The 22160-nt window shown below is 41.0% G+C and overlaps 2 protein-coding genes across 3 annotated transcripts; both read right to left on the minus strand.

Moving 5' to 3' along the window:
• Nucleotides 1-8436: 8436 nt before the first annotated feature.
• On the minus strand, nucleotides 8437-17613 carry LOC143186282 (uncharacterized). Its single transcript, XM_076389855.1, has 16 exons — nucleotides 17390-17613; nucleotides 17324-17345; nucleotides 17238-17272; nucleotides 16913-17140; nucleotides 16289-16833; nucleotides 16009-16209; nucleotides 15874-15936; nucleotides 15439-15817; nucleotides 15293-15361; nucleotides 15204-15221; nucleotides 15100-15160; nucleotides 14821-15036; nucleotides 14639-14751; nucleotides 14530-14540; nucleotides 10282-10624; nucleotides 8437-10042 (listed from the first exon to the last, which is right to left on the minus strand). Exons 1-16 carry the CDS (start codon nucleotides 17611-17613, stop codon nucleotides 8821-8823), a joined length of 3750 nt encoding a protein of 1249 aa, XP_076245970.1. The 3' UTR covers nucleotides 8437-8820.
• A 1111-nt stretch (nucleotides 17614-18724) lies between these two features.
• On the minus strand, nucleotides 18725-22005 carry Naa35 (N-alpha-acetyltransferase 35). Of its 2 annotated transcripts, none has more exons than XM_076388572.1 (10): nucleotides 21920-22005; nucleotides 21686-21741; nucleotides 20864-21399; nucleotides 20581-20773; nucleotides 20334-20515; nucleotides 19933-20265; nucleotides 19464-19856; nucleotides 19216-19389; nucleotides 19033-19149; nucleotides 18725-18959 (listed from the first exon to the last, which is right to left on the minus strand). In XM_076388572.1, exons 1-10 carry the CDS (start codon nucleotides 21976-21978, stop codon nucleotides 18810-18812), a joined length of 2193 nt encoding a protein of 730 aa, XP_076244687.1. In that variant the 5' UTR covers nucleotides 21979-22005; the 3' UTR covers nucleotides 18725-18809. The 2 variants fall into 2 exon arrangements, with proteins under 2 accessions (XP_076244687.1, XP_076244686.1); XM_076388571.1 differs by having other exon boundaries at nucleotides 20858-21399; nucleotides 21920-21991.
• Between the last annotated feature and the right edge of the window lie 155 nt (nucleotides 22006-22160).

The following is a 22160-nucleotide window of genomic DNA, read 5'->3' on the forward strand; positions in this document are numbered from 1 at the left end:
TACCTATAACCAATTCTGCTGGAAATATTTTAACAACTACTCAAATCCTGAATATATCCGTCAAATTTTTACACAAAAACATTAATTAAGATCTCGAGATACCTTATCAAAATATTCAAGGAGGTCACATCGGAAACGCAAATTACCATAAATACTACAAAAAACGATATCAACCGCGCTGCCTTCGCGTACACAAACTCCAACGCGTTAAATATTTATTGACTTCCCCAACTTTCCGCATACTTATTGTTCAGGGAGCCATCTCGAAGATAAATCGGCCCTCGGTGGCTTCTCGATCGCTGATGGTTCGCTTCCTTCATAAATAATCCTTCTGAGCATCTGTGACCGATCTCAAAAGATACCTCCAGTAAACATACCTCGAAAATTATTGAAGTTTAATCCACTTAGCTATCAGCTTGATGTATCAAACAATATTTATTAGTCTAAATAAAAAGGAAAAACAGTTTTCACAGAGGCGGGTCATAAAAGTTTCATGGATTTATTTAAAAACGTTGACGTTTATGTAACCTGATCAATATCGACTGCTAAAAGAGACTCTCAAAATAGAGGATTTTCTGGAATATTTTCCATTCGCTTTACCACCTGCAGCCACGTACATCACCATTGGATTGTCACCCTTGCGTTTTTATCGGGTCACAGAGGCGTCAACCGATCGTCATCCTATAAGGACACGTCCGTGATTACGAGGGAACCACCCCAGGGAAGGAAGCCCTTTTTACTGCCCAGATTTTCGTAAAAGCTCGCGCACTTCGCTCTCCCCTGTTTGCCATCTCGCCCCATTTATCGTGAGAAAAACGTCCAGCGTATTTATCCGATTATCGTTCCTCAAATTTCGCTTACAGCATAAAAGAATTTTTCCACACTTTTAAGACCATAAAGATTGTAACCTGAAATCAGATTTCGCCATATAAATTATTACTTTACTTTGAGCAGCGTTTTCCTCAAGTTTACTCACGCGCTAAAAGAACACTTTTTGGTCTTCTTGTAACCGACGTTTTAATGACCTACCCGTCATTTGACTTTCACTTGTGTAATGAGAATCTTAAATGCTTTGGTGCACAAGAGAAACCAGAAAGGTTGGAATCCGCAGCATAGTTGGTCAGAATAAACGCTCGGAAAGGCTTTTATTGGATCGGCTCGTCAAGCACCTGTCAGGCGCTCAAACGCAGTCGTAATTACGAGCACACCACATCGACATCGTTTTTTCTAAAATAGATCTCGTCCTCCAATCATTTGGCGCTTTCCTCCCTCGAGCCTCTCTTGGTTAAAAGACTCAAAGCTCATCGAACATGCTTCCAAAACGCGGCGATTGTGTCTCTACTTTCATCGTGAGACGAGAGCTTCTAAATTCTTCCAATATTTCATTACGTTCCACTTTGAAATTTACCGTTCATTACCCGTTCGCTTTTTACTCAGTTGCTCCTCCATCACAGACACTTTATCAGATACATTTCTCCCTCAATCCTCTACGAACGTTTTAGGTCTGACTCTACATTGATTCGTACCACTTACTCCGTATTTTTCCTCGAGTATCTACCATTTCATAAAGTTTGTCGGAACGAAAGCATAACACTTGAATATTCCCCACGTGAAAACTGTTTCTCAAGCATAGAATAAACGAAAAAAGAACCACGAATCGATCAACATCCCCCCCCTCATCACTTTGAAATATTAATCCCCAAGGAAAGAAGATCGCAGATTCATCCCCTAAATAATTAATTACACTCGCCAGAAAAATCCGATAAAAAGCTTGCCTGAAAAGCATCAAAGCTCGACAGAGGCTTCACACATTCACCTATCATACTCTTTGAATAATGCACAAATAAATGCGATGGATTCAATTGACAAACGATAACACGCATGGTCGAACGCGCTCGCGTCGCCTCGCTATGTGTCAAACGACACCCAAAAACGAATGTATGGTGAAACGCTAGAGCTGGTTCGCAATAACATATCAATTTTCTGGGCCAGGGAACGCACAAAGCTGTTCCCCCCGTTTAACAAGATTATAGTCGGTTATAAACGTCAAACAGCATAAAACGTTTCTTTTCGGGGCACCCATACGGTACTTCCTGCGCGGGTCGCGCATATGCGACAACTTGGGGGCCACGTCGAAGGGATTTCCGATAATAACTGAATTTATAGCGAAGAGGGAACTTCCCCGTTCTATTGGCGAGCTTTTAGCGTTTTCGGAATCGAGGGTTTCCGCGTGTCCCTCGAAAAATACGACAGCGTTATCTTCGCTAAACTCTTGAACCAGGCTAAAGATAACAGTGAGCTTCCGCCGTTCGAAACTCGCATACATGTTAATAGATCGAATCAATTTAGATGACTTTGACCGGAAACAACAACCCCGTCAGGCTTCAAAGAGTACACATCCGGCCAGCGCTCTAAACACAAAGCAACCCCGCGACGCGAGCAGCCGAAATCCGGTTTCGCGTCGAAAAGGGGACGTCCAGTAACACACCGCTAAATATTTGATGGCCCCCGACTACCGTGTATCGTTACGCAGGGCCACCATCGATTAATTTCGCGGCTAACTGAGGGGATAATGGGAGTGTCATGAGAAGCAGAGGCTCCTGTGCTCGCGGGACCGAGAAATTCCAGGCGTATACTTTGTCAAATCTGGCTCTGAAGGGGGCGAAAATGGAAGCTCGGTTAGAGCCACTCCTTCGTGGCTTCCCACGAACAGGGTTGTAACTCTTAACGTACCGTTTAACGTTTTTCTTCCCGCGCAGACACTTTTCGAGGGAGCTAGGAGCACCCTGATGGGGATGGAAGATTAAACGGACGAAGGAGGTGGCTCCTTTATTGGGCACTACGGAGGAGAATATCTGCCCTCGATGACGCTCTGTTTACGAGCGTCTGGAACGATAAATTCGTCCCTGTTGCTTGGATTTCGATGTAAACAGCCGCTGGTACACATTCTTTGCTTAATAAATCACGAGCGCTACTGGTTGTCGCCGTTTATCCATGATGCATGGGCTTGATTTTTCTGGTACGCTGATTATGATCTTACTTGTAATTATACCGCGGGTTTCGGCGATCTAATTTAAACCTGATCCCAGAACAATAGCAGCAACACACGAAACGTTGTAATTAACGGGGTCGCCCTGGATTCAACGATCCACGACCGAAGGCACTCTTCCCCCGCGATACAGCGTCGTCCGTTATCGCATCCGTTTGGCCGAGATATCCTCGAAACAGTCGCAGCCAGCGGAAACACGGACAGGAGACAAAGGGCTGGCTGGAGACGCGTTAAAAATGTCTGTCGTTACGGGGCGAGGCCATCCAGCCTGTAAACAAATTATACGTACGAAACGTGCCGATAATTTATGTGCTCAGGGACAAGGGAGTAGCGGTGGACGGAATAAAAATCGTTCTCCGGGGCAATTGTCGGCGAGGAACTTTTCTCGCGGTTTCTTACCTCTCGTATGCATTACTCGACCGAACTTTCTGATCCAACAACGTGCCATCTGGAAATTACTAAGTGTTTCATGAACTTTAGCCGGATATTGCGGCGACGTGAGTTCTGGTTCTCCTGGCGCCTCGGCGAATCGAAATTTTAACTGCTGTGCTAACGGGCAGAGAGTTCCGCGAAGTTCCGGGCTGCCAAGGGACGCTGGGATCTAAACAATTAAGGGATGGGAAAATGCTGTAAAAAATACTACAAATACTGCTGAGAGAGGGAAGTGAAGTTTTGAAGATAGAGTTGATGATAAGGTAGCTTCGAAAGTTAGAGTTCTGTATAGACGTCGATTGGTAAATGATAATTAACGATTGAAGGAATCGAGAACCGATTTCCCTCAAGGGAAAGCAGTGCGCGACGAACTTTGGCAGGGCCTTAAGCCTGTGGCGTTCGCGAACGATTATCGATCACTATCGAATGGCGACCAGGTATAGATTAGTTTGAAACTCGAATCAATTATACGCACGGAGAGGAGACGGTTTGGTCGGCGTGCCGAGCTCGGTACACCAAATCTAATTAGTAATGCCGATTTAGCAAACCCTAATTGCACACCAACATATCAGCTGTAATTTATGCGATGCTCGTGTTATGAATTGCCCCGCTGCACTCCCGTTTTCCTAATAGCTGCTGTATCTACCCGCGAATCGCCTTCTCGATTTTATTATCCCCATTTCTCATCGATTTCGTGTCTGTTTCGTACTTCTTGCACAATCTGAATTGCGCAACATGTGTTACAAATGACGGAACTCGGATTTATATCTCTTACGGAGGAGTAGAATATACATATGCGTCTAGGTACCTACGCATTTCAGGTAGCTGCAAAAGTAGGTACCTGGGTACCTGAGTACCTGAGTACCTGGGTAACTGGGTACCTGAGTATCTGGGTAACTGGGTACCTGGGCACCTGGGCACCTGGGTACCTAAGTACCTGGGCACCTGGGCACCTGGGCACCTGGGTACCTGGGCACCTGGGTACCTGGGCACCTGGGTACCTGGGCACCTGGGTACCTGGGCACCTGGGTACATAAGTACCTGGGCACCTAAGTACCTGGGTACCTGGGTACCTGGGTACCTGGGCACCTGGGTACCTGGGTACCTGGGCACCTGGGTACCTGGGTACATAAGTACCTGGGTACCTGGGTACATAAGTACCTGGGCACCTAAGTACCTGGGTACCTGCGTACCTGGGTACCTGGTTGCTTGGTACCTGAGTATCTGGTTGTCTGGTACCTGGGTAGTTGGGTACCTGGGTGCCTGGGTGTTTGGTGTAGATACCGGAGTACCTGGCCCGCCATGACTAGATACCTAAGTACCTGAGTTTCTGATGGCTTAGATACCTAAATCCATAGACACTTAGGTACCTGAAAACTTGATTGTCTGGAATACGGCTACTTAAGCATTGAAATATATGTATATAAGGTACAGTTCCATTTGTACAACAGGGTTTCACTGGTGTAACAATGAAATCTCCATCAAATTTGTCGACAACCACAATCATTGATGACGTGGCATGAAACAGCGGGTAAACTTTTGTGACAAATTTAAATTGATGATTGCTGTCGGTCCATTTTTCGGTTTATTAACTTTCCCCTATTGTTTAATCGAGGGAAATGATTAATTGATGGCAAGAACCCTCGACATTCAACCGATGAAAAGTTGGATTTCAACCTGTTACGGAATACAGACGAATCTGTATAGGAATGTATCGATTTCTCGCGTTATTGGTCACGGCTCGCTGTGAGCTGATTTGTGCTGTGCAGGAAATCGAAGGAAAAAAATGAAAATTAATCGCTGCTGAAACCCCATTTCGGTTTATTAGCTTGCTTTCATTAGTCGAGTACGGGGGAAATGATTAATCGTCCACAAGCTTTCGATGGCTAATTAATTAGACGCTTGAATCTATCAACATAGGTCGTCACGAAACGCGACACGTCGAGCATTCGTTTAAATTAATGTTTCCGATCATCTCCTTGTTTTTCATTCCATTAAAATCACCATCTGAATTTTCCCTCTGTTATATTCAATAGCGTTGAAGTGTCTTATCGAGATTTAATTTAGTTCGCGTCTCAGCAACATATTAATCAAGGTAACAACAAAAGTTACCAATTCAATCTATCGAGATATAATGAAGAAAAAAGCAGCAAAACAGTTGATCACGAACAAATCCAAGTCTACACTCAATAATTGAAACACGACCTTCTTTTTTTATATTTTTCAATCCCTTTTCTTCGCACAATTCGTTCGCCTAAGTATCAATGATTATAATTTCACGCTTCAAGATTATCGCTCGTGAAAATCTGTACTACATGCAATAATACAGATCAATACTAACGTTCTTGAAAATGCAATGCAGAGATTTCCCGTTGAAAACTGAACCGTCGGCAAACCGTCCTTGGGAGCTCTCATAATTTCCAATAATTGAAAAGTTCGACGGAGAAGAAAACTTCTCGCAATTCAATTCGCTTCCCCCGATTCTTCGCCGAACGCCGTGGCTTCGTTCGTCCTGGAAAAAGCTGTTTGTTTATGCATTCGACTCGATTGAAACTTCGGCAGGAAATCTGAGGAGATTTCGGGTACCGAGAAAATGCAGAAATATAATTAAGTTCTTCCCTGATAATGAAGAAAATATTTATGCTGCTGCTACCCGCCTCTACTGCCTAACGATGCCATCAGAAATATTACACAGTATTTTAACATTATTGAACAATCTTGCTTCCCTAAAATTGTTACGTAATATTCTACAATATTTTAAGGTAAAACCAACAATTCTAGTGTGTCAATGTTAGCGCAAGGTCTTCCTAAATTATTATGCACACATAGTTGCATAATTACTCTAGTTCGCACACGATTCTCGATGCAAAGTGGCATACAGAGTTTTCGTCGCTCTTAAACTCACGTAATTTGTCGTACTGGTCTCGCTAGCCACTAGGGATTATTACAACGGTACGGAGCATTAGCCGCGGTTTTGCATCGAAATAAGGTGTCGGAGTTTAAATTAGAACCTCCTCCTACTCTCCCCCGTCGTTCTCTTCTTCTCTCTTCCTTTCCCATTTTCTTTGTGGTCGTTCGCACGAAGGAGACCGCTTACCTCGCCAGGCTATAAATACGGTCGATCTTAACTACGATATAGACACGGATATATCAACGTCAAGCAGACGGTTCCGTTTTAAATGCAAATAGACGATCTACCCCTGAGTCTTGCCGTATTCTCGAACAACTCTTTGGTATCGATTCGGGTAAACTTGGGTTAATTCTTAATTATTGTCTCTCCATTTTAGAACGAACTACAGAAACTGGGGTTTTCTTGTATATTTTGAGGACTGGAGGTACGCGAGACAATATCTGAAAGGGTTTAATGCATTATGTATTATCGAAAAATTAAATTTTTGATTTACCTGTACAATATACATTAGTTTATTCGTATTCGTAAATAACCTCTTAAAAATAGGAAGTAACTGCGCCATCCATTTCAAACCTCCGGTTCATCTATTCCAAAGTTAGTTGTAAAATATATAGGTGTCATATGAAATTCCTCTATATTCTATATTGAAACAAGAGATTGTTATAGTTTAGCAGAGTCACACATATCTGAAATACACTGATCGGAGGCTGAGCGTATAATCGTCTTACAGTAAACTACGTGTCTGGCCACATGCGCTCCTAAACTACTTAACTATATATCTAAAACAAACACGGCAATACAATCCATGGCGGCACTACTGTGTCCGTTTACTCGATACTTATTGTTTACCCAGCGCTGATTTATTCAACAGCCTGTGCAGATTTCCCTCAGCTATTGTACAGTAAATAACAAGTAGCTTTAAGGAAATATAGTCTGAGAAACTTCGGTTCTGTATAGTTTCTCCAGTGCTGAGTATCGTACATTCTGGCAGAGAAACATATACGATATTTATTTAATATCTTCACGATGAATAAAACCAGTTTAAAAGACGGTTTCACTGAAGGTATTCAGTCGCTTTGATGCCAAGCCTCTATATAATACATTCCAAATTTATAATATTGGCTGAAACGAGCGTTTGACCAATAATAAGCTTCGAATGATTTGATCAAGCATTCAGGTATGGCTCAAAGCGTCCTCAGTGCATAAATTTGCAGGGTAAATTGCGTGCAGGCCAGCATTTCTTATTAATGCAAGCAAACCTGTTCCTTGTTAACACCAGCCAGCGAATCTCGCTCGAAAATGAAATATTGTGAAGCCATGCCTTATCAACTTTCTCCATATAATGGATATCTAGTAAACTGAAGAGAATAAACATGATTAGAAAATTTAATTGAATGAATTCCAAGGGAGTAAAAAGTGGTCGCTATTGTGTTAAAATTGAAATGCTAAACGAGAGGTTTCCACGAGAGCCAGATATCGTTTTAAATGTTAACATTACGACACCGTTCGCCAGAAAATAAAAGTTACCATCTTTATGTGAGGAAGCCGCGCGTTACGCACCCCTGCGATGTGCCATAACGTGAGATATTTCGTTACGCTTTATCATCATTCCTTCCCTTAACTACGGCGCTATTCTTTTTTTACGCCTGTACCGTAAAACTGGACCTTCGTTTAACAAGGGGAAACATTTAGAGTCATGGTCCATCTGCGTTACGCTTGTTTACTTGAAGAGAGAAACAGATTGCAGAAACAACGCATTCAAAAACTGTTACTGCCAATTTCTATACAGCTTTTCAAAAAGATAAAATCGAATGAATAGCAGAAAAAATTGATTTTGAACGCTCGACGAATGTCCTTTCTGGATCAGGCTTACTCTGCTTTCAATAGTGTCAGAGTGGATTCGAGAGCCAATTTACAGGCTCCTAAGCGAGAGGTGTATAATACGCGCTCGGCAGGCTCGCTCAGAAGATAGAGAGGATTATAAAGGGTTAAATGTCAGTCGAATCCCGCGGCTCTTTTCTTGCTCGACGGGAACTTAGTTTATAAACTGTGGCGCGATTAACTCGCGCTATCAACGCGACCAAGCCCTGGCTACGGGAGACGGAAAACGAGGAACACCGGTAACTTCTCCGTTCTAATACAGGCATTCCATCCCCGACTCTATTTCGAGGGTATCCAGTTCTCAGCAAGTTGATAATTGGAAATAAAAGCTCAGCCCCGCTCTCCTTTACACGAAAATTACTGCCAGCAAAGTTGTTTATAGAATTCAGTGGACATTCACGTCCATCGTCCCTCCCGCTGCCTTTTCACGCTTCTCCCTTTTATTACTTCACTTGTGGCAAAGATTTCTTTTCGATTTCGAAAATGATTGAGGCGCTTTAAAGACGAGTCACGAAACACAATAGCAAAAAGCAAGACTTTTCAACCTTCAAACCCTCTTCCCGCGACTTCTCTGAATCTCGATCACCGACTCGAACTGAACTTTGGCCTGCAGATTCTTCGTGTGAAACTTCTGCAGTATCATCGGCCCGTAAAACTTGTCGGGATCGTCGACCTTCCGGTGTACAGAGGCTTCTCGACTGGTCAACAAAAGACAGTTCCACGGGGACCATTCAACGTCCCTGCGAAACCTGACCAGCTTCAATTCCTCGAGGCGATCGTTCTCCGAGATCGCCGATTTGCCCTGCCAGATATCGTTCACCAGGTGATAGACGATCTTCTCGTCAATAGCAAAGGCTACACTATTGTGACAGCCCATTTTGAGCTCGCTACGCCTGATACCGCGAAGCAGTCTCGTGTAAGGGCCGTACACGACTCTAGGGCCCTCTCGAACTTTCACGTAGAGGCAATAATTGCAGCAGGAAGAACGGCGTCGTTTCTCGCGTGGGAACTTCTCGATGGGCAGTAATCTGCCGCAGCTTCTGCAGATCGTTTTACGACTCGACGAAGGCCAGCCAATGAGACTGGCATCCTCCAAGTCGTTTGCCAGTGCGTCTCTAGCTAGTATCAAAAAGGCGATTTTTAACCTGTTCCTCAGCCAGTTTAACTTACTTTCGTCCACGTCGATAACTAGAAGGTCAATCTCCTGGTCAAGCAGACGCACCACATCATCAGAAGCCTTGCAGGTGTGGAGCTCAGTCTCACTTCTGACTCGCGATAATATTTCCACGCGTTCCTGCGTTGGTATATCTTGCTTAGACAGCTCGTGAAAAGTGTCTCTGAACCGACGAGCACGCTGCACGCGAAGAGTGTCCACGAAGATGGGCTCTCCCCGACGGTTCGTCCAAACGACAGGCCTTGATAGCTCATCTAGGAACTTCTTGAACGCTCTCTCCCTCGCCCTCAACTTGACGACCGCTTTCAGCGAGTCTATGGCTCGGAGCAGCTCGACTTCCTTCGACAGGATTAGACTACACAAGGCGATCCTGGAGGGGTCGAACAGCAGCTGACTCGCCCTCTCTGTCTCGCAGATACGCCAACGGTCCAGAAGATTGTACAGCAACTCGAAGTCCGTCCTCGTTCTCGGGGACGTGCGGTTTAGTATCACGAAATCCCGACCCCGATAGGATCCAGGTTCCCCTGGAATTTGCTCCTCGTCCGTGTCCTTGGTCGAAACGCTGCTAGACTGGCTCGCGGCCCGACGGTGAGCTCTGCGGACAGCGTTGAACGGGTGTTAAACAGCGGTTCTGTCCTCGGGGAAATTTCAGTAGATAAATCGTAATATTTAATGGCAGGCATGGCAAAGTGCTTCCTCTGGAAGCTTTACTGCTCCCCAAAAGTTGAGGATATAAAAAACGAGAAGTCTGAGAGAGGATGATAGTCGAAAAAGCGACTCGTTCCAACTTCCACGCTACTTGCTACTATAACTCGACGTCACCCATTACTCTACCTGTAAAACCTTTGTATCTTTACGACGCTCTCCAAGATCTTCTCCTTCGAGGGATCTTTAAAGCTCCAGTCTTGAGTACTCCTGCTCTTTCTAGCCTCTAGGAATCTATCCCTGACATCAGGGAAGAAATCCACCTGTACAGAGGCGTCACGTCTCGTGGCAGTGCTTTTGTCAGCAGTGAACACTGTCTGCGTGATCTTTTCGTCTGAGTCCTGTCCATCTTGCCCTGTCTGCGTGCACGCGTGACAGTAAACGATCCCAGTCGCTTTGCTTCTCCATCCTCCTAGAAATGGTTTTGGTTTTGTGGTCGAGGAGATGAGGACCATGACGAAGATTCCTCTACCTATAAGGGAAAAAATGCGGGTTTGAAGGGATAACCAGCGGTTGGAGTTGGATAATGGTAATGCGGGTAGTAAAGGAAATTACTATGCCACTGGTTTAAAGGATTCGCCGAGGGACTGCGCCGTTCGCCGTTTTACAATTCCAAACGAGCCTCGGACAGCAAAGGGGGGGGCGCCGAAATTGCCCGCTATACAGGATCAAGATAATCGGGAACTTGTTTTCAAGCGAATTGCCGTCGACGTGCACAATCCTACGTTCACTGAACCCACTACCGTCGCACTTTAGCTTTACTTTTCTACTGCATTCCCCTCGACTGCTTTTTTCCGTCACTCCGATTCTCCGCAACTGTACTTTTGATTCTACTCTTTCCTGTTGAGGCTACTTTACATAGAAACTTCGTGTATTAATAGAACAATGGGCATTGAAGCAAGGGGATTTTTCTTGGTACGAAGAACCCAATTCAAGGGTAGAAGTTACACTTTGAAGTCCGATTCAAAGTTGTTACAATAGGGGTTGTTTCACTGGGGTCGATGGCCACGTGGTGCTGCGTAAACACGATTCTATGACATTAGTGGCCACGTGGTGCATTGTAAACATAGCCACGTGCTATTAATAGACATCTAGTATAATGCAAATGTGATTTCGTGACAATAGAAATCAGAAGGGGTAAATAGTGAACCACGTGAGTCTGACAGTCCCGTAAAGCATAGGATTACGCATTATTAGAGGCAATATAAACGTCCTGAATTTATGGATTTATTTTGCTCAGTTTTAATGCTGGATATTTTGTATATTTTTTCTCTCTGTTAAATGTGAAAAGGTAAATTAATTTCTTTCGGTACATATTCGAAAGCAAAATTATGCATATTTAAAAGTATATAGACAGAGAGAAAATGTGTTGAATATTTAGTTCCCAAAGTACGATTGGCTACCAAAATATTAGTCCCCATGGTGCATCGTCGCAGATGTAAATGCTGCAGTCTCGCCGCGCTAATTTGCAACTGAAAACGGCTCGGAAAGGCATGGGAGCGTAATACTTGTTGGTTTGTCGGCAACTACAGCAAACGGCGTAAATATTGCAGCGTCAATCATCGGAGGTTCGCGTGTATCGCTGCCATAAATTCGACCATAAATGTTACGTATCGGTGACCGCTTAGTGCAGCATAAATTTCACCGTGGAACGAACGCAATGCCTAGCACAAATTCGATCGTAAATAAGTATATCACCCGCGTAAATTCGACCGCGAATAAGTTGATCTAACAAGTAGCAGCAGAAAACCGTTGATGCGGTTATAAATGCTACGTTTACCGAATTACGTAGCTCGTCGATCTCTAAATCCGCAAATATCACGAAAGGAAAGCGTTTAAGCTCACCATAAACGTCTTTATCTGTGTAGGAAATAGCTACACAGACGTGTGCAAGCTATAAGACACTATCTCCTAAAAATGTAGTATTTCTTCGCCTATCCAAAAAGTAAACTTAAAATGAAAAAGAAACGCAAACGAAATACACCATGGACGTTCTTTCTTCGACGCGGTTCCTAGTTATAAATTCCCGTTAATTCGGGCCAGAAGCGTCGCTTAATTCCTCGTTATCCTGCCGAACGTCGACAAGAGCTTAGCGTCCATACGGAAGGAACGAATGCTGCCTTGGAGGGTTTTATGGCTGATGGAAATCCAGCCGGTGATTCCGGCACGCGGAAGTGCAGCGACGAGCGCGAGGAACCGTAAAACTTGCACGCGCGACTCGCGCACCCGGTGCATTAAATGCATCGCGCGTAATGCGACCCCTTGAACAAGGCAAACACGCATGCCTGCACGCTTTTTTCCCCGTTCTTTTTCTCCATTTCGTTTAACGTCGCTTTAATTGAGCTACTACGGGAGTCAGATCGTTTTAATAGCTTTTTTCCCTTCGACCCTTCTTGTTTTCCTTTTTGCTTGCACCTTAACTATGGCCTAGGCTGTGGGGAGCAAACCTCGTGAACATTGAATAGTGTTAGCAAACAGATTAGGGTTTGATAGCACTTACTATGAGGAAGGGTTCTTAGCTCCTGTCACTTTCGAAGAGAGGAAAAAAGAAATGCTTAGCATCCTTAAGTCCCTCTTCAGAATTCGAGGAAAAGAAATGGAGAATTAACGCTTCGTCCTCGACACCGATAATCCAGTGTCGATAATTTCTACTTGATAAGAACGCTCGATCTTCCTAGTCGTTTATCGGAAACTGGAGGCGGTTCTGATCTTACAGCGTCCGCGCTGAAAGAATCGCCGATCACGGGGGCAAACTCGTCGCAATTAAATTGGATTTGCGCCAAACGATACTCGATGACATCGAAAATCAATTTCGCAACTCAAAGCGGACGGATTACCCTAAACGAGAACTTCGCCACCGCGTAGCCCTCTCTCTGAAAACTAAGTGTTTACATCTTTGATTATTGAACGTTCGCACCCGATCGAACCCAGAAATTTAATTTCCGTTTAATCGGATCGTTGGTGGCTGACTGCGTATACATCTGTGCATAATTCGTGTATAAGTCATGAATAATTCGTTCTTGACTCCATGAGGGATAAAGATACACCTTTTCGCGTTCCCATGCTTCCCATTAAAAAACAGGGGGTAAAGATCTATCTTCTAATAGAATCAGCTCACTTCATCTTCATGGTATTTTTATTTACATCTTCCCCTACTTGAAAGCTTTCAAGCGATTGCTTCAAACCCATTTTTCCTTCTCCCTTATTATACTATATTCAGCTTTTAAACGCTGCTTAGCATCTTGATTTAAAAGGGTATCTTGGAAAGCGATTCTAAGTCGACTGGCTGCAAATTTCAAAAGTCTTCCGGGACCATTTTTAGCTGTAGGTGTGTTTTGAACGGCAATTGGAACATTGCCGAGTCGTTTCCGCGTTTTTCGAAAATTTCCCAGCGAATCCACGCTCCTCGCGTGTTATGAATTATTAAACGAGAAAAAGGAAATGGAGGTTGCTAAGATACGACGCGAACGGAAAACCGTTCGAGCAAACCACCCGAGGCATCGAAGAAATTCGAAAAGGGAATGGTTGATGCAAGGGCTTAAAGTGCGAGCGTATGCGTATAGCGGGCCCAATGCTTCCGCGTACTCCTTCTACATGGATTAACATCCTAAAAAATTCAAATACAAATATTCTGGAATAATATTCCTGCGAGCTGATACGGTGACAACGCGATGGAATTATATTTAAATTTAAATTCGAGAAACCTTCGCTAGGTTGAAATAACATTAACAAGTGCGCTGAGCGAGAACGTTGTCTAAATTTAAAAACAAATTAAGGCAGATGGACAGTGGATGTTACTTTATAAAGTTTGTATCGCTTCCATGTTGATAAAAGCAAACCATGTCAAAATGGATAATTAGTAGAGACGATAATTGGGAACACGGGCTCGCGAATCGTCGAAAAATCGAGAAACTGATCTGGCATGATTGCACCAGGGAGCAATTACTTCGAGTACATAAATATTAAACGACTCTTCTCGTTAAAATCGCCAGCAGCAAATCTGTAATTCAAGCCTTTCTGCTCTGAACACGACATCAGTCTTTCTACGTGACTGATCCTTTTTCCCTGAACATTAATCGTAACTGTAAACCAGTTTCCTTGCTAATAATAAAATAGCTAATTTTACGTCGCTAGAACGTGTAAAATAAACAGGGATTAATACACTGTCGGTACGTTTAAGCTTCCATTTAAGCAAACACTCGGAACGTCGTTCAATATTTAGATCTTAAATAAAGATAACTTGTACGACAGGAAAAATATGAGACCTCGACAATTCTTATCCCACTAACGCCACGATAAATACAAATCTACTCTGTGTTTCGACTCACCACCCCTCATCTCGAGGAACGCTTCCACCCCCGCTTTATTGTTTCTTACCTCGTAAATTACTTTTGTTATACTCGTGTTTATCAGTTATAGCCCAGAGCGATTATTCGTCGTTCGTTTCATCTGACGACGAGTCGTCACCGTAGAAATTTATTGTTACTCATCCCCTTTCTTCCTCTGTTCCTCTAGACCGTAAATTAGACGACGTAACAGGCTGTCCCAGTGCTCGATTGCCTTCAACAACGACGCACTATTCCCAAAAAATACCACGAGCTATGAGATTTATCGAGACGGACACATGGCGAGGCGAAAGGAAAGACATTAGTAACGAGAACCAGGAGCAGAAAGAAACAATCGAGCTTTTAACGCGGCGCAGTGGACACGAACAGCCCTGCGCACCACTTGAAAGCTCAAAGCCTTAAATCCAGCGTTGCCATTGGCAACCTGCTTGGTCGATCGGTCAAAAGCGCGTTCTAGTTCATTATTTTTCGATTTTATATATCCCTGGCTCAAAGGCGCGATTCGTTTGAACCGTGCACTGGCTACAACAAACGATACCTAAATCGTGGTTGTCCATCTCGTCCCAGCCAAAGAAAAAAGGAAACAGTTGTGACTGCTTACGTGCACATGTTTCTTTTTACACCCCTTTGCACCGCCACTTTTAAAGGACCCCTTTCCAGTTCTGGTTATACAAGGAACATTGAAAGGAAAGAATTCACAATTACGAAATTAATGGATTGATGCTGTATTGCAAAAAATCGTGTCAAGATCATTGTATCAAGAGAAACGATAATCTTCCACCTTGACAGCTGGCTTGTACTCTATTTTGTCTTCGATCTTATGGAATTTTTCTCGGAACTCTTTTTCAAACTTCATTAAGTGTCTGAAATTGGGAAAAAAATATTAATTAATTTCTGTGGGTACACAAAATTACTGATAAAAAAGCTCATTGTCGCCTACTTGAAATGATTTTTCGCCACCTGATGACACAGTCTAACTTTTTTTATAAGAGGCTTCGAGTACACTGACTGTAAATCCTCGATCCTAGCGTGGACTTCAGCTTCTTCTTCCGTCAGAAGAATGCAATTCCATGGTGACCACTCCTCGTTCACATGGTACCGAATCATCTTCAACTTGAATAGATCTTTGTTCTCACTGACGACCGAGCGACCGTGCCAAATATTGTGTACCAGATGGTAAATGTCGTGTTTTTGCATTATGAACGCGATGGCCGAAGGGGAGTTTCTTGCTCTCTCCGCGGAGCGCACGCAAACCAGAAGAAATATATAAGGATCGTAATTCACGTGAACAGTATTTCGCTCACGCAACCAAGTACAACCTTGAAGCGACAAAACGTTGGTTTTGAACGAAACGCCATGAAATGGAGCTTCTTACGCGAGTCTTTTTTGCTGGAGAACATAGGAAGCTCACATCTTCGAGTAAACGTTCGCCATCGTTCTCCATTAGGAATAAATAGAAAACTCAGCTTTCAAATAAGGATATCGTATAAATAAATGAATCATTGAATACCAATGCAAGTAGAAAGACTCTTCATCCTTCCATGAACCGTGAACTTGTGATGAGGAAGTAATTTCGAGCAACTTTTACACACTTTTGTTTTAAGCTCAGTAGGCTCTCGCAGCTTCTCATCATCGACATTTTTACAAAAATCTTCGTCATTGTTCACGCAACAACAAGAGTGTGAGGATCGTAGAAAACACAAGTAACTGTCTACATAGTGGACCCAGAAAAGAGAACGCAATTTAATAGAATCTTCGACCACTAAGATGTAAAAACTATGGTCACTTACAAACTATTCTTTCTCTAAAGTAGTCCAAGGGTATATCCTTCAATCCTCTTGCCAAGAAGGCCGATTCTTGCTCCAAAAGTTTTATTAAATGAAATGCAGCTACGCAGTTATGCAGCTCCAATGATTTCTTCAGCATTGTTAAAATTTCTATCCGTTCTCCAAGAGTGACATCGTAATTCATCAATAAATCGTAAATAGCTCGAAGCTCACGTGCCTTTTGGTTCCTCATGGTGATCATTTCTACTAATTTAGCCTTGTAACCGTGCCAGATCACAGATTTGCAGTTAACTGTTAAGAATTTCACGCGTTTCCGTTTCCTATAACGCGCCTGCACCGCTTGCCTCTTCTGGTCGATTACATTGAACATTTCTACAGCTTTATTTAGGATCAGATAATTCTCGGCGCACCTTCCTGCCCTGAAGAAACGCTGCTTCGCGCAATCGAAACGATCGCGCTGCCACTTCTCCACCAGATCGTATAGCAAATCGAAATCCAATCGTGATTGCGGATTAGTTCTTCGAAGAATTTCCTGCCGATGTCTTTCTCTGAAAATATACGCACCAATACAGGAAAAACTATTCTCTGAGGTATTATTTGCAACGTCATATGACGAAGTACACGTACTGGTACATCATCAACTTGTCTCTTTCATAGATCTGGCAATCTTTGACCAGTTCTCGATACTGTCTCGCATATTCCTTAATATATTTCAGTAATTTATATATTCTATAGTTTCTCTGAATGATTCTTGCCTTGCCATCATAATCTAATCGTCGCATCATCTCTTCGTACGTTTCATAGGGTTTCGACGTTAAATACTTATCTTTTTCACTCGATATAAAACAATCTGACCTGGATTAAGATAAAGAAGAAATGAAGAAGGCTTCAAAGCCGCTGTAATCAAGTATCATTATCAGAGATTGATATTAAAACACAAGTGTTTAAGAACAGAAAATATATAGCGTGGCAATCAAAAGCTTTCATCTTAAATAAGTATCACAGCATTTAATTTAGATGATGGAGCAAAGAATGAGCAGAGAGACGAAGGGTTTTGTTGCTCAAGATATCAAGTATTTTTAATTTCAAGACAGAGTATCGTACCGCCACATCTGCGTCGGATGGTCGCAACGAGTTTGAGTTCCCACTTCTTCCACCGCAATATATTGCACCTTTTTACTGCACGTTTCCTTTGCTGGCATCCTGAGTGGTCCTGTCTGCGATTCGGCATTTAAATATTCTACTTTACTGATTTTGTGTCGCCATCCTCCCAAATAGGGTTTCTCTATCTTTCGATCTTCTATCTCCACAGATCCACAGCAAACCATTTTGGTAGATAAGTATTCTCAAGAATTAGCTATCAAGAATTTATAAAACTGAAAAAATTGATCTTTTCAAAGCAATACTTTATTTTATTTTATGGTGAAATATAATAGGTTGGAGAATGATGTGTTATACTGAAATAATCCGCTATTCAAATTTTATTTTCCAATAAATTTGAATGGTTCCAAATATTGATTCTATTATATTTTACTACTAAAATTTTGTTAGCAACTTGGCTTAGTTTAATATTACTACTGAACTTGGAATGTAGGCTATCGGAAAACTTTATTTACCTATTTTTATCACTTCCAATAATCTTATGCTATTTTAATTGAATCGAAGTGGCCTTAATCTATGTATAATGCACAGAATTAAATAGACTTTCGTTTCCTTCTTGGTCTAGTATTTTTATTAGACATACATATCACTTCCTCACATGAATTTTGTGATTTACAAGTATATTTATGTAGCTTTCAGTCATATTTATAATAATTTTATACATGTATTTAATATTGCGAATCATTTCGATTCGTGCTCTTGTATGATACAGAATTTAATAAGATATAAACCGTAATAATTTTCATCTAAATGAAGAGAAACATAACACTCATACATACAAATTGGCTCATGAAATTAATTAAAGTGAGAAGATCGTCATAATAGAAAAGGCGACCATCAGAAGGGGTATTATTTCATGTTATTAAGTCATGGAATAATAGTCAAAATGTTACAGATACCGCGGAAGAGAAACTGTGAACAGTTTCTTTGACGGGGTGTAATTTACTATACAACATTTCGAGACTATACATTCTACATTTGTATTTACATCTCGCAACTTGTAAATTTCACGAACCTTATACTCGAACGATCGAACACATTCATCCTTAATATTCAACCTTAATATTCACATTAACTCACTTAGAACATATACAATTTGTGATAAACTATATACAAATATCATTTTCATATAGCATAGAAATTTATCCACATAATATATACGGCAAATAATACAATATCTGTACAATGAAGGCAGACTTGATAAAACAAAAAAAAAGTGCTGTGGCAGGGTAGGGGAAAAAGTTCTAAAGGTTTTACCAAACGAAAAAAAAAAAGGCATCTGAAGTCAACAACACAAAAATATTTTTTGTACGGTTAAAGCTAAAATAAATAGTGTGTCATTAGCAATTTGAAGTGAGAGCTATTACAAAGGTTTAGTGAGCTTTATCAATGGGAAATGTTGATGGCATGAAAAATCGAACACTGGAGGTTCTTTGGAATCCTTTTGATGCCCGTCAGCAAGTAATTTCAGGACCACAAAATTCGTTTTAGCCACTTTGAGTAAGTCATTAATCTGGAAATCAAACGATGCGCAATGAATGAAAAATTCAAAAAATGAAAAAATGATAGATTCAAAATGGCTGTACCTCATTTAGGGTACCAGCATTCGGTGTGCAAAAGGATAGTGCTCGTTCTAACGCATTCCTAGCTTGATGAAAGTGTCGACAACCGGCTAAGTACTGCATCTCACTACTAACTTTCTCCTAAAAAAGTGGTAATCAATAAAAAAGTTCATTATTATATAAAGAAGTAAGGATGAAACCACTTACATTTCTTTTATGCATCTGTGCATTAGTCATGTCTAAGAATTCTTGGTAATGCACCGGTGGCGGTGTGAGTAATGAAGAGAATGGTAATAACCTATGCTCGTATCGAACTCGTTCCGAATCAAACTGCATTTCTGGAACCGGTATCTTCCCATCCATACGAAAACCAACTAAAGCCTGCAATATAAATCGATTTCAGTATTTTACTGCAAATTTTTATTACACATTGCAGCTGTTAAAGCAAAATGTACCTTATAATACCCTCCACATATGTTCTGCATAGCTTGATACATCATTATTTCTAAGTGGTACGGCCGTAGCGTTGACTTCTTTTTCTTATTTTTAGCACTCTTCTTGGCACCTCTTCCTTTATGTACGTCGTTATGTACATCCTGTTCCATTAAAAATGTATCAGCTCTTGTAATAGCTGACACAAGCCACCCATAAAGGAACTCATACAGGTACCAAAATATATAGTGATATTCGTGTACTGAGTATAATTCGAGCTCGAAACCGCTTAACAAATACATGACCATAACTCGTAATGTATGATACAATATCCATGTTCCAAAACATGCTAGATGGGATCTGGGTGTAACACTTTTTAAAGATAAGGTATGTAAGAACCCATCTACTCTTTCAGCCTGTCGAAATTGTAAATTTAAGATAACATAATCCTTATATGTTATACGCGATCATTTGAGTTGCATTCAGACTCACTTCATCTTGCAATGTGGCAAAGTCTTCTAATAAATGGGCTAATTTGTCTCTTTGTCTCGCTCTATTGTGGCCAGTAAGTTGCAATAAGGTACCGAAAAGGCTTACACAATGTGAGAAGAAACTATCGACATACTCCTTGGCTTGATGATTCTGAAGTAATGTACTCTTCGGCATCAAGACCGGCGGTGCAATAAAGTTTCGTGCCGCATCTTTTAACACATCGGCAAAATTATGTACGCCAAAGACCCGATTTGTTACTGGTAAATAAACTATTTGTAGCATTGATCTAGATAATATACACGGGCTTTGTCGTGAGAATTCTAAAAAAAAGTCCTAAAAAGAAATCAGTGTACTTGGTATTTATGCCAAAAGTGACTATTAACTTATAAACTTCTTCTTACCAAAGCTGCATGAAATCCATTCTGATTGGTAATCATAGTGACTGTCCGAAATCTATTTAACAATTCATCCAAATATTTTAAAGCCTCTGTTCGTGGCTTTATTTTAGTGTACCTTGGGAATGTTGGTGGCAATAATCTTTGATTTACCATAGGATCAAATCCCATAATATTTGGATAATTTGCTAAAAACACAATGAGGCATGTTGTACATATAAATGAATAAAAAAGTTATTTAGAAAAAACTTACATATCTCATCAGCTTTCTCTCCACGATTGACTGTTTCAATCATGACCTGAATCATGTATGAACACTTAGATAACAATCTATGGCAATCATTTAAATTTTGCTGCAATTGCTCTTTCTTTCCCATTAATGACAGTATTTGATAGAATAATTTTGTAAACCTAATTCGGGCATACAGTGCTAGTCCATCGTTATACTGTAAAAAAAAAAAAAAAAAATATAATATTCAAATAGATGTAAGTGAAAACTCATTCAATGTATGAAAAGTTTGAAGACATACACTTACTTCTCTCTCAGATTCCATATCAACTGGTTTTATTCTACTTTTCCTATGTAATTCCTCTTCTACTTCCCTAAGCATGGCTATAGTTTTTTGTTCTGTGATATCTTGTTGTAATCTGTAGCCGTAGGTAATACTTTGAAAATCTTCTTCTTCAAACACTAATGCTTTATTGATGCAATCTTTAATTATCTCAATTACTTTGTACACAGCATAACAAAAGGTTTTTAAAGGTTTATCCACTATTTGACTGGGTTGATGTAGATACAAATTAGTAAAAACAGTTTGTGCTAAACTATGGCCTTCAAGCCATGACACTATACACGCATAGGTTGAATCTATTATTCCTATTACTTCAGATGGAGTTAAATTATCCAATTTCAAGGTACCCCAATCGACAGCTTCAAAAAAAGTGCATGGTTTATTGTTGCCCCGATTACATAGCATACCAGCATCCATTTTTGGGTCCATCATCTCAATTGCAGACATTGCCTCGAATAACCCAAACAATTCATCCCTTAAAAGTTCTCCCAATTCAAGCTCTAAACAAACACATCAACAAAGTGTTTTATACCTGCAACTTGATACATGAAACAACTACATATGTAACAAAACAACTCTTACAAAAACTAAGATATTAATAGAAGTTTAGAAACAGAAATCATTAAATTTGATTGAACTACGCACTTATTCACATAAAAAAAGCTGTACACAAAATAACTTCTGTCATATTGCATTTAGCAAAGCAAAAAAAGCAAGGGCCAAAGAAAAAAGAAAAAGAAAGTCTATACAAGCTTTCATGATAAGATCAGTATTTAAAATAAGCACCTGTAATAGCTTCAAAAAATTCTTGGGTAATATCCACCCAATTGATTTGGTCGAATCTGCAATGTAAATGAATGTATAAATTAAAAAATATTGCTAAGAACAGTGAAAGATGTACGTTAGGTTATTTTTCGAAAGCCCGATCATGACCAAGGAATTCTTTTTCTAATATTTCTGCAAAACTGCTTGTAATGTGTAACTTAATTTTACTTTTCAAGTTAGTATAACGTAACTCACTGTGGTTCTTTATCTTCATTCATATCAACTAAATTCTGTTCTTCCACCATGGTCGCCATTCTTGCAGACTGACCTGTCACATTAAGCAGTACTGCCAACAGTGTAGTAGTCTGATATTTTTTTATCAGATAATTGGCACTCCCAAGTCTCTTCTAACTTAAAAAATTTATTAATTATTTCTGAAACACCCAAGTTCTTCGGTTTCTCTAGGAGTAAATAATGTCCTCTATTTTTTATGAAA

The sequence above is a fragment of the Calliopsis andreniformis genome, chromosome 12, assembly GCF_051401765.1.
Source record: "Calliopsis andreniformis isolate RMS-2024a chromosome 12, iyCalAndr_principal, whole genome shotgun sequence".
NCBI classification, from domain to species: domain Eukaryota; kingdom Metazoa; phylum Arthropoda; class Insecta; order Hymenoptera; family Andrenidae; genus Calliopsis; species Calliopsis andreniformis.